The sequence below is a fragment of the Crocodylus siamensis genome, chromosome 1 (genome assembly GCF_052110815.1).
Source record: "Crocodylus siamensis isolate JL-2025a chromosome 1, ASM5211081v1, whole genome shotgun sequence".
Lineage (NCBI taxonomy): Eukaryota > Metazoa > Chordata > Crocodylia > Crocodylidae > Crocodylus > Crocodylus siamensis.
Window position 1 is genome coordinate 202,014,574 of NC_143395.1, and position 12,432 is coordinate 202,027,005.

At 42.6% G+C, this 12,432-nt stretch overlaps 1 protein-coding gene across 1 annotated transcript in view; it reads right to left on the reverse strand.

Annotated features, from left to right (window-relative positions):
• Positions 1–12,432, reverse strand: part of MRPS5 (mitochondrial ribosomal protein S5) — a 109,829-nt gene that overhangs the window by 20,878 nt on the left and 76,519 nt on the right. Inside the window, exons 6-8 of the mRNA XM_090052614.1 lie at positions 7,799–7,889; positions 5,192–5,238; positions 3,980–4,037 (exon numbers count right to left, since the gene is read on the reverse strand). Coding sequence (XP_089908740.1) covers positions 3,980–4,037; positions 5,192–5,238; positions 7,799–7,889 — 196 coding nt within the window. The remainder of the gene's footprint in view (positions 1–3,979; positions 4,038–5,191; positions 5,239–7,798; positions 7,890–12,432) is intronic.

Here is a 12,432-nt window from a genome sequence, read left to right on the forward strand (position 1 = left end):
GAAGTTGGTTCCAGATTTTGGCCACCCTAACTGTAAAATATTGCCCCCTGATCTCTAACCTAAACCTATTCTCCATCAGCTTATTACCATTGTTCCTCGTCACCCCAGGTGGTGCTGGGGAGAAAAAGGCTCTACCTATTTGCTGTTGATCTCCGCTGATGAGTTTGTAGGCAGCCACCAGGTCCCCCCTCAGCCTCTTCTTGCTGAGGCTGAACAGGTTCAGGTCCCTCAGTCTCTCCTCATAGGGCCTGTCCTGCTGCCCTCTCACCAAGCGGGTGGCCCTCCTCTGAACCCTCTCCAGGCTGGCCACATCCTTTTTAAAGCGCGGCACCCAGTATCGGACGCAGTACTCCAATTGTGACCTGACCAAAGTCACACAGAGGGGGAGGATCACCTCTCTGGACCAGCTTGAGATGCAACTTTGGATGCATAACAAGGTATGGCTGGCCTCTCTGGCTGCGGTCTGGCATTGGCAGCTCACGTTCAAATTGGAGTCAGTAATGACTCCAAGATGCCATTCTGCCTCTGTGCTTTCAAGAGGGAACTCCCCAGCCTGTATGTATGCTGTGGATTCCTTCTCCCAAGGTGCAGCACCCTGCGTTTGTCTACGTTGAACCCCATCCTATTCTCGTTTGCCCACTTCTGTAGTCTGTCTAAATGTATCTGCAGCCTCTCTCTCCCTTCAAGTGTGTCCACCTCGCCCCACATCTTAGTGTCATCAGCAAATTTGGACAGCGTGCTTTCCACCCCCTCGTCCAAGTCGCTGATGAAGATGTTAAACAGTGCGGGCCCATGGACCAAGCCCTGGGGTACCCCACTGCTCACATCTTGCCAGGTTGAGTACAACCCGTCCACCACTACTCTGGGTGTGCCCCGTCAGCCAATTTTTTACCCATCCAACTGTGTAGGCATCAATGCCACAGTCGCTTAATTTATTGATGAGGATGGGGTGAGAGACAGTCTCAAAGGCCTTCTTAAAGTCTAGAAAGACTACGTCCATGGTGACACCATCATCCAAAGACTTAGTTACTTGGTCATAGAAGACAATGAGGTTGGTCAGGCAGGACCTGCCTTTGATGAACTCATGCTGGTTGCCCCTGAGCATGATCTCCCCTGAAGGCAACACAGATGTGCTCCTTGATGATTCTCTCCAAGATCTTCCCAAGTACCGAGGTGAGGCTTACAGGCCTATAGTTACTTGGGTCCTTCCTCCTCCCTTTCTTGAAAATTGGGACCACATTAGCCAGTTTCCAATCCCCCGGCACCTGGCCAGATGACCACGAATGCTCATATAGTCGGGCCAAGGGCTCTGCAATGACCCCTGCCAGCTCCCTCAACACCCTTGGGTGGAGGGCATCTGGATCTGCAGATTTAAAAATGTCCAGCCCTTCCAGAAGATCCCTAACTACATCTGCACTGACTGAAGGCCTGACAGAGATATCCCTGAGATTGTCCCTAACTATGGTAGGTGGTCCATTGCTCATATTCATTAGGTCGGTATACATAAACACATCGGACTGTATAAACTTTTGTTTATATACTATATTTTCAAAGTACTCCAATATATTTAATTATAAATCTCTGTGTCTTGTAGAAGATACATATTTCAATGATTTTTTTTGCTCATGTACTATGTACATTCTTCAGTTGGTAAAACTGAAAGAACAAACAGAATAGGTTAAGCAAGAATAGGTTAAGCTGACAATATACAACTTTTTCACTATAATGAATACTTCTTTATATAGAATCTGTAGGATTTACTTTATAAGAATGGGTCACTCTATACATTGCTTATGCTAATGTAAATACACGAGTATTATATATTCTAATGTAAAGGCAGACATAGACTGCCTGGCCAGACTTAGTATAACAGCACTAGAAGATAATGTACTAGTATCTAAGGGTACCTATACACAAGCAGCAAGGCTATTCTGTAATTACAGAGCATCAGAGCAGACTCAGTAAATCAAGTCTGCTCAAGCACAGTAACTACCATGCGCTCCAGCAGTCTCCAGCATCCCTGTGCTTAAAAATGGCGGTGGGGGCACTGTATCTAAAGCTCTTTGAACAAAGCTTTAAAGCACACCCACCGCCATTTTTAAGTGTGGGGAATGCTGATACACGAGATGCTTTGGAAGTTTTAATTAGAGCAGCTGTGGGATGTTAGTGTACAGGCTGGTAACATCCATGGTTGCAAGTATGGTCTCCTTAGGGAGGTGGTTGATGTTTTGGATATAGTACAGTTTGAAATATTTCTGGGTTAAATGTGTTTATGTGAGGATCTGCCTAAGTGCTCTGCTAAGGGGTAAATGGGCTATTAAACAAACAATGAACCAACTTGTCTATGTTGACACTAAACCCCAATGGATTCAACCTCCACCATCTTGAAAGACTGCTTTTTCTGATGCCAGGCAAAGAATTCAGAGCAAGAGAGGACAGGCTGGAAAAGGAGACTGACAAGGTGGAAACAGATGTCACCTCTGGTTGCCTTTCTGTCACTATAAAAATTTTTATGGTGGCCCAAAGTGAAAAAAAAAATTTGGTCACACCCCAAATGCTCACATTTGTGGCTGTGATGAAAGGTAGTAATAATTTGTTTTGCTTTATTGCAGCAGACATCTATTTGCTTCTGGTTGGAGAGTGCAGGCAGCCCTGAGCTGCTCTCACTTGCCAGCTGCCTGTTCTGGGGGCTTGCAGGGCCCAATTCTGCACACTGGGAATTCCTGGGCAGAGTCAGACCCCTGAAGTCCTTGAAGCCCCTGCCCAGCTTTCCTCACTTACTCAGATGTGTCCCTGAGATCTCCCAGGACACATTTGGGTAAATGAGGCAGGTCAGGTTTCATCCACTTACTCAGATGTGACCCCAAGATCTCTGGGGACACATCTGGGGAAGCAAGGAATGCCAGGCAGGTACTTTCAGGGGCTGAGAAGCCTAATCCTGCCCAGGAGTTCCCAGGGTGCTCCTCAAGCCCTGGAAGAACACGATGCCCATTAACCTGCAGCATCAATGGACAGGACAATAGGCAACGTATGTTTCACTCAATGAGGTGGATCGGCTGTGCTAGAACATATCACGACACAGCTCATCCGGTTCATTTGATTACGCCTGTTTCTAGTCTCAGACACAAAGGAAAGAAAAAGGCAGAACAAGAGGAGGCTGAGATTCTTGATAAGGGACAGCAGAGGTTGTTTACCTGTCTGGGATTCTGCTGGGGAGTTAACCTAGGCATTGTGGCTTGCTGTGTATTGCTGTTGACTAATAAATGCTGTTTTGTTTTAGAAGGACTCCCTGCTTTACTGCATGTAACTTCAGGTGCACTCTGTCCCCTTGAAGGGAGATGAGCCAGAAGATAGCTCCCAAGGGGGAAAGGGGCTTGGATAACTAGGCAGGCCAGGTCTCAGAATCCAAGGAGCCATGGGGCTCAGCTTCTCTAGCAACTATGTCTGGGCTGGCTTTAAGGGGTACTCCAAGGCTAGGGTCCCACACTAAGGCTCCTCTGGAAAGCTGAGAAAGAAGCATGGATGTCCCAGTGGTGAAATAAGAGCTAATCCTCATCTTCTATGCATTTCTATGGGAGGGAGAAAGGAAATATCTCTTTTAGTGTTTTGGGAACAGTGCCCTGTATTATGAAATCGCAACATGACTTATCTTCATTAGTCTTTTTGTAATTGTTTAATCAAGACTGAATAAAAATTAAGGGTAAAAGTGCATATTTTTTTCAGACAGAGATTTCTTTTGCACAGCAATTGGTAAGGAACTGCTTTGTACTATAAATGTCTAGCCAGAATAGGCTGGGGCTAAGATTTAAGATATACTGGCCATTTCTTCAGCAAACCAAGTGGAATTATAATGTAATGGATTCACGTAATAAACATTTTAGTTAACTTTGTTGATTTTGTCTAGCTGGATACAAGCTGGTGTTTCCAATACCAATTCAAAACTTTTAAAGAGGAAGTCCAGAAAATACTTAATACTTACTTGTATGGTTCTGGTATCGTTCTATATAGTGTAAATAATTAATTGCCTGGTTCTTTGCCTAGAAAAGAAATTAGAAAAATATTTTATCTTAAATGTTAAGCTTATTTTTACTGAAGTACCTGAAATCCACCTTTTTCATCCATTCATGGATAGCTATGAATGAAAAACCCCCAAAACCTATGCAGGATGGAGTATCTGACCATTAGAAGAGTTGAACTATAAACACAAAACTACACACACATTTCCTTAAAGAAACAAAAAAGTGGTTTTAGCAATAAATATGGCACCTTCCTACTATCCCTTCCTCTCACCTGAACCCTTTGGCCAAACCCTTACAAAAAAAGTAATGAGAAGAAAGTTTTATTTCCTCCTTTCAAAGATACAGTTTTAAAATGAAATCACTAGAAAAAATGGATACAAAAATTACAAGAGCTATCCTTGTTTATGAATGTTTTCAAAATATATCACTTACAGGAAATAAAGTTCAGATGAAACAGGTCATTTTAGGACAGCTGCCTTAAAATTCTCTGAGCAACTGGATTTTGAGTACAGTTTTGCATGTATGAACGCCATATTCAAGAGACTAATTTTTTATAACATTTCTCTATCTGATAATCACCACTACATATGATACAGGCAGTCCTTGGATTTACAACACAATTGGTTCCCGAAAATCGCATCTTAAGTGGAAACGTTGTAACCCTGAACCAATTTTCCTCATAAGAAAATGTTATAAATGGGGGATTGGTTCGTGAACCAAGGCCCGATACCCTATTTTCACCAAAAATGCACCAGAATTTTCTACTCTATCAATTATTAGATGAGTAATATAGTTACATGAATGTATTTATATTGTAAATAGCAATCATGTTGATTTGGAAGGACTTCTCTGAGGTGACTGCTGGACTTTCTGAAGGGCTCTTGGACGGACTCTTCTCAGGAGTCTTGGCTGCAGGTTCTTCTGGAGTCTTGTCTGCTTTCTTAAATAAAGCGTTCAAGAAAGTTTGGACAGATGTTCTCCAGAGAGATGAGCAACACAGCGAACTTGTTCGCTGGTGTGGCGTCACATCTGATCAAGCATTGTAAAGTTGAAACTGATGTCATAAAGTTGAAACAGGGTGTCAGTTTATAAACGTTGTAGGTGTGAAACATTGCAACTTGAAATGTTGTAAGTCGAGGACTGCCTGTATTTACTTTTTTTAAAGTACATACCTTTCTTAAAGCAGTCACCCTGTCTTTTGCTCTCCCCACTGCAAAACCTGTAAGACAAGCAGCTGTTTTATTAAAAGAAATATTCTGTTCAAATATGTAACACAACAGAAGTTCAGTGTACATCAGGGGTCAGCAACCCCATGCACACGTACCGAGCATGGCATGCAAGGCCATTTTGCTCAGCACACCACCGCCAGCTCAGGCTCTAGGCAGGTGCTGCCAGCCACAGAGCCCAGGCTGCTCCCAGCAGGCAGCTGGGAGGCTGCAAGCCTGCTGCAAGCAGACTGGGCCCTGTGAGCCTGCTGCAGCCGGGAGGCTGCAAAAAGCTGCTCCAGGCTCTGGCATGTCAGCACTCCAGCACCTTCCAAGGTAGACATTGTGGTTTTTTTGGCGCACTGGCCAAAAAATGTTGCCTATCCCTGGTGTAAATAAACTTCTTTTAAAATGGCTGAAACCAGTTTCATAGATTTCATAGACATCAGGGCTGGAAGGGACCTCGGGAGATCATCGAGTCCAGCCCCCTGCCGAAAGGGCACGAAGTCAGCTGGGGTCATAGGATCCCAGCAAGATAAGCATCCAATTTACTCTTGAAGGTGTTCAATGTAGGTGCTTGAACCACCTCTGCTGGCAGACTGTTCCAGACCTTGGGGGCTCAGACAGTAAAGAAATTCTTTCTTATGTCCAGCCTGAAACGGTCTTGCAGGAGTTTATGACCGTTTGACCTAGTCATCCCTTGGGGCGCTCTGGTGAACAAACGTTCCCCCAGATCCTGGTGGTCACCCCTGATAAACTTATAGGTGGCCATCAGATCAGATCACCTCGGTGGATGTAATAACTGATATAACTGATTTAGGCTTAATTGGTTTATTGAACTTCTGTATCAGAGCCCCTGCAGATTCAAGTTAACTCACAGTTCCACAGCACCCCACAATGCTTTGCACCCCCTCTGCAAACCCCTTCCCTCCCCCCAAGGGTAAATGAGCTAGCTTGGCCCTAGCCGTCTGCTCCAGCCAAGCAGGGAGGCGTGCTCTAGTGCCTCCTGACCTCTGGCCTGGGCCACTGTAGGCATGTAGCTGCATTTTCAGAATCAAAAGCGAGTATCTGCTCACTTCCTTACCAGTTCAATCTATGCAGCTTAGACTAACCTGCAAAGATTGGATCAATTCAGCTTTGGGGCTTTTGACTGGCTGTACTTAGTCTGGAAGTCATGTTACATTAAACTCCCCCTTTCTTGCTTGGTAAAGTAGAGCTATGATCAACTGGAGTCTCTTCTGACCATGACCATTAGTGCTTCCTCTGAAGAAAGACTCCTCCCCTCCTACTTATGCAGATTTCTCAAACTTCTAAAAGTTAATCTCTCTCATGCAGCAAATTCAGTGAACCACGCATCCCCTACTGGCTATTTTTGTGCTGGGAAACCTGCACAAATTCATCTGCAAATGCAACTGTCCTGTCAATATTGTAAACCCTTTACAGTCTGGTGTTTCTCTACTTTTCCCAATTTACTTTTGGCATCATTCAGAACTTTTTAAAAGTCTCACTGTTTCTCTAATAGGCCTAATGCAATAGGCTCTTCCATGTGGAAGAGACCTCTTCATGGGAGAAGAAAAATGTTAACAGTGAAATTTTGCATAACTGAAGTCACTGAGTTTTAATATAGACTTCAAAGAGGCTAGGGTTTCATCTGAAGTATTTTATGTTACAATTACATTCCAACAGATGCACTATTTAAAGGAATGCTGCCATATACCTGAGTGTTTTAGTGAGCTGATCCATTAAGTAACAGAGAATACTGAAAGGACTGTGGGCACGAAGGTAGCTTACAATGCGTTTCATAGACTCAACCTAAAATAAATTCAAAATCTTTTTTTTAAATCAGGGTAACTCGGAAGAGCTGAGAAGATTATTAGTAAGCTATGCATTACATTTAAACCCAATTGGGACAGATCATGTTGAGGTAGAAGATGAGAACATCCCCTCCCCAAGCACATACACAGTTCAGAAAGTTATTTCTAGCTGAGTAATAAGTAACAAAAGCATAAATATCCATTCGTACATCTATGGCATACAGTAACAAAACATGCATAATTTTCAAAATAAGAAAGAGCAACTCACATTAGGTTGCCACCTTTCCTCATTTGTTTAATTGTCTTAACGACCACCCCAAAACTAAATTATTTGCTTTGTTGGCTTTTAATCATAAATAACATGTTATATGGAAGAAAAAACAGTATGTAAAGAAATTTGTAAAGTAAAGTAACCTGTTTTGTATATACACCAGTAATACTGGCCCTGTTGCACAGGAATTAAACAAAAGTTACTGTTAAAACTGGATATTATATTTCAGTCTTTGCTACTTTGCTTTACATATAAGAACATGGATGATGGATGTCCCTGATGAGGTTTTTTCCCCCCTGAATTATCAGTTACAACAGAAATTCTCTTCCCCTTTCTATATTATTTTCTATGCCTTAGTCTCCAGTAAAAAAAACAACCCCAGTTTATTAATTAAAAAAAGGCAGATCAACAGTATGGCTCTATATTATTTGTCATGCTTCCCTCTTCCCTCATCCAAGCAACCACATACTTTTTATCAACTGCACTTACCTGCAGCCCCATTTCCATTTCCAACAACCACAAGGGCACTCACAGATTTTTTCCGCCCGTCTCTTCCTGTCATACAAGCTACATGTTTCAGCTAGGAGGGAAAAAGAAAGGCATTTTACCATGACACAGTCTAAATGCCTTTTATTACAAATCATTAATGTCTTTTGCAATTTGATTTTTTTTTTAAAGACTGAGACATATGCTGCCTTTTGTGAATGAATACTTATTACCTGCAACAGAATACTGACTTTAAGGTATATGTATTTAAAGACAACTGAAAAACTGTCAACGACATACATTTGCACTGCAGCACACTTTCATTATACCAAAGAGAACCTTTTCTCTGTGGCTTCTTCTGTACTGTTTAGTAACATAATGCATGCACATTCTGTAATACAATCAGCTTTGTATATGAACTCAATCACCACACTGCAGAACTAGCATGGAAGAAAAAAAGAAATAAAATTAAAGAATACGAAGAGATGTTAACACCTAGTTTCCCAACTTCAAATTTTGATGTTTTAGAAACTCTCATTTAATTGCTATGGGCAGGTTATTATTTTGCATCATTTGAAGAATGGGAACTAAATCTGCTTTCAGATAGCAGAAAACACTAATTTTTATCTCCAGTCACTAAGACAGTGACTGCTAAAACCACATCTGAAGGCAAGTACAGAAAAAGGGGGAAAAAAAAGAAGGTAATTAGAAGGCAATTTGACTTCCAGGAAAAACATATTAAAAGAAAAACCATATAGCTCCTTCAAAGAGAAAAGTGAGACAACCAGTTACTGGTCACAAAAGTACTTGGGAAAAGATGGCTTTGTTGTTACATTGCTGCAATGGAAGTTGAGAGTTCTGGTTTCAGATCCTGACTGCCACTAACGTGTTTATGACCTTTAGCAAGTCATTTAATCATGCGGTTCCCAAGTTTCCCTCATTTAAAATGGGGTATTAGACAAAGACTAGGAGAGATGGAATGTCTTGTAATATGATGGTTTATATTCAAAAGACCTACCATTCATTATTCCCTAATTTTATAAATATTAGCACCTCAACATTACTACTGAATAAATTCATTTTCCTTCCGGTTAATTTCCCCCAATGGGCTTTTTTTTTGCCTTTTTGTAAAGGAAAAAACACTGTACTAATGCATAGCTTAAAGGAACCATACCTATCCTTCCAGAAAGCACTACACTAACAGTGATATTAAGCATGCACAATTAATACATGCATATATAATTTTAGTAATTATACTAGCTCTTCAAGAAGTCAGTCTAGTATCAATTTAAACAGCAGGTAGGATTTTCAGAAAGCAAATTATGGTAGCCTGACTCTTCCCACCCAAATTCACAGTAACACTCCCTCCAACTTAATGGTAACAAATACTTCTGAAAGCCACACCCTTAGTTTACAATACTTATGTTATTAAATTCAAGACACACATAGTTTCATAGTTGTTGTTAGGAGTTGGAAGGAACCACATTCAAGAGACAGATCTTCATAAATGTTGAGCCTTCCTCACAGCCTATATTAGTCTTCTTCCCTCTAACTTCCATCTGGCAGCAAGGCAGCTAACTAACAAAAAACTTGAGATACTGACGTCATGCAGGAAGCCTGAAACCAAATGAAGGCCGTTTTTTCGAGCAGCATCTAAAAATTATTACTTTTGCTCTGTGTGTATTTCTTCAATGTTCTCAGTGCACACACATATTGAAACTAGGATGCATATTTAAAAAAAACCTGGGATTTCTGGATTATACTGAATACTAGTCTCTCTCAGCCAGGAGGGGGCAATAATGGCACATGGGATTGACTACTCAAGAAGAAATATTATGAAAACTGCATTTGTCAGCTGTCTCTGAGCAGTTCTGATAGAAAATGTGTTCAGTCACCCATCACGATCACAGCTATCACATCTCTCTTCAAACTCTGCAAAGGCCATTCAAGCTTGATAATGTACATAGGCAGCCAAGACTGTTAGAACATCAGTGTCCTTAGATTCCTCCCCCAACCCTTGGTGCCTTATTAAAATCAAAGAACAATTTTTTTTCCACCTGTTCATCAGTATTTCCCTCCCTGCTTTGGGATTAAAGTATGCAACTGAGAACATACCATTAGAATGCAACAGAATTAATATGTAATTAACAGCTTGTTGCTTTTAAAAATAGCACAGTTAAAAAGCTGATTAAAATGAGAATCTAAGAAGTGCCATCCTTGGTCAAACCAATGATAAATTTAGTTTAGTGTCCCATCTCTGACAGTGGCAAAAGTAGATGATATAGAGCTGTGTTTCTCAACCTCTTTTGGACCAGGACTCATCTGTAAACATGAATGGCCAGTCTCAACCCAGTGCCCCTCACTCCCACTTGCTGCCCCCTGGCCCCAGCCCCCCAGGGATAGGGAGAGGGTGTGCGGGGCCCTCAAGCAACCCCTTGCAGGCTGGAACTCTATCTGCCTGCAAGGAGAAAAGCTGCGGTTTCCCACATTTTTCTCCTTTAAAGAAGAATCCATTTTTAAAGTTTGTTGATTCATTTTTACAGGTTGTTCACGACCCTTTCATATATTCCTGTGACTCACTTCTGGGCCGCGACCGGCTGCCTGTGCCTTTTAGTGCTCAGAGGCACATCCCTTCCCCTCCCCTTCTCTCATCTGTTGCTCCTGTTTTTCCTGCTGTCCTGGGGGTAGGAGAAGCTGCCGATTTCCTTCTACCCACCCCAACCAGGCTGCACAAGTGCTGGGCTCGATTGGCGACGAACACAGTGGCAACAGTGTGGTAGGAGCCATTTCCTCCTCCCTGTCCAGATCCCTCGGAGCAGGCATAGGGAGAGGGAACCCCCCAGCCCATCCTCCTGCTGCTGTCCAGTCCCTGTTCACAGTTGAGCCCATCCCCTATGCAGTCTGGCCAAGGCAGGAACAAGCACCTTTCATGCTTCCCCCACCCTCTGGGACAGCAGGGAAAGCAGCAGGTTTGGGAAAGGCAGAGGGGGAAAGAAAGGGAGGGGGACTTGCCTCTGAGCATGAAGGGGGGATTTTCACCTGCATTACGGACTTGAAAAGAATTTCTGGAGGCTCCCAGAGCACTGTACCCCTGGGAGGAAGGAGGTAAAGGGCAGTGAGACTGGGAACACAGGGATGCAGCCACCCCTGCAGTGAATGCTGTTGTCCTCGCACCCTGCTTTCGAAAATCAGGGCTCTACCCTGATCTAAAAGTGATCCATCTCCTATTCAGTACCCTCCCTGACATCCACCATTATTGGTTTAGAGATTCCATCTCCTTTAGTCATTCTGTTCAATAGCTAATACTAGATATCTCATCCATTAATTTATTCAATCCCATTTTGAACTTGGCTATGCTAACTGTCTTGAACACCTCCTGTGGCAATGAATTGCACAAGTTAAGTGCATGTGGCATAAAAAAGTAATTTCTCTGGTTTCTAGTTTTAAACCTGTGACCTATTTATTTCAGTGTGTGGCCCCTCATTCTACTGTTCTGGAACTTGGTGAACAACAGTTCTCTGTTCCCTTGTGCATATCCTTCATGGTCTTCTAGACCTCTATCATATCCCACCTCAGCCTTTTTTTCCTCTAAACTGAAGAGTACTAGCCTTTTTAGTCTCTCTTGAAGTCACGATTACCCCTATTCATTATATTTAAATTTAATTCATATTTATGCAGTTTTTTAAAGCGTGTAAACAGGCACAAGTTCAACCTTAATCACAGCCTACTCTGATTTGACTGTTCCCATTCTATCCATGATCCAGTGCTAAAAATTTAGATTCAGCTTTCTTTTGAAAATTGGAAGAAAACAGAACATCTCTTTGAAACACAAAACAAAGCATATCTAACATCTAAAAAGAGGAAAGAAAAACAAGAGTTTCAAAATGCTGTAATGGGAGTGCAGATAGGGAGTTGTAGCCTAAAGAAGAAGTGCCAATGTTTATTATGTCATTCATACAATATTAACACTCGTACTGTGCTTTGTTGCATTATACATTTTTTTAAAAATCCCCACATGGTACTAGAGCTCTTGCCCTTCTAACAATGTAATATCCACAGGGGTCATAGAATTATAGGGTTAGAAAGGACTTCAAGGGTCACCTAGTCCAACCCCCTGGAGGTTCAGGTCCTATTTCTCTATTACAGGGGTTGTCACCAGGGGGTACACATACCCCTGTGGGGTACTTGAGAAGGCCCTAGGCAGTAGCGCGGGTGGGTGGGAACAGAGTACCGCCATGCATCATCCCATGCTGCCACACAGGTGCCACCCACCCAGCTTGACCGGGGGCGGAGGGGTATGGACACTCAGGGGAAGCTTGCCTGTGGAGGCTGTCACCACTCCACGTTTGGCCACGCACCACCCTCTCCACTTCACATCCAGCCACTGGGAGTACACTGTTCCATGTCCAGCTGCCAGGGGGTACACTGATCCAGAAAGGTTGAAAACCCCTACTGTTAGTATCCTAGACATATTTCTATTGCGCCTCACCCCTGGACAAGGCAATGGAAGATGCACTGAGATTCTAAGCCAAAATGACTATGCTTGGGAATCCATAATTTCTGGATATCAGTTACAACATCACTCTTAGACTATCCTTGGCTTTTCCTTTCATACAGTTTAAGAATCTGTAAGATGG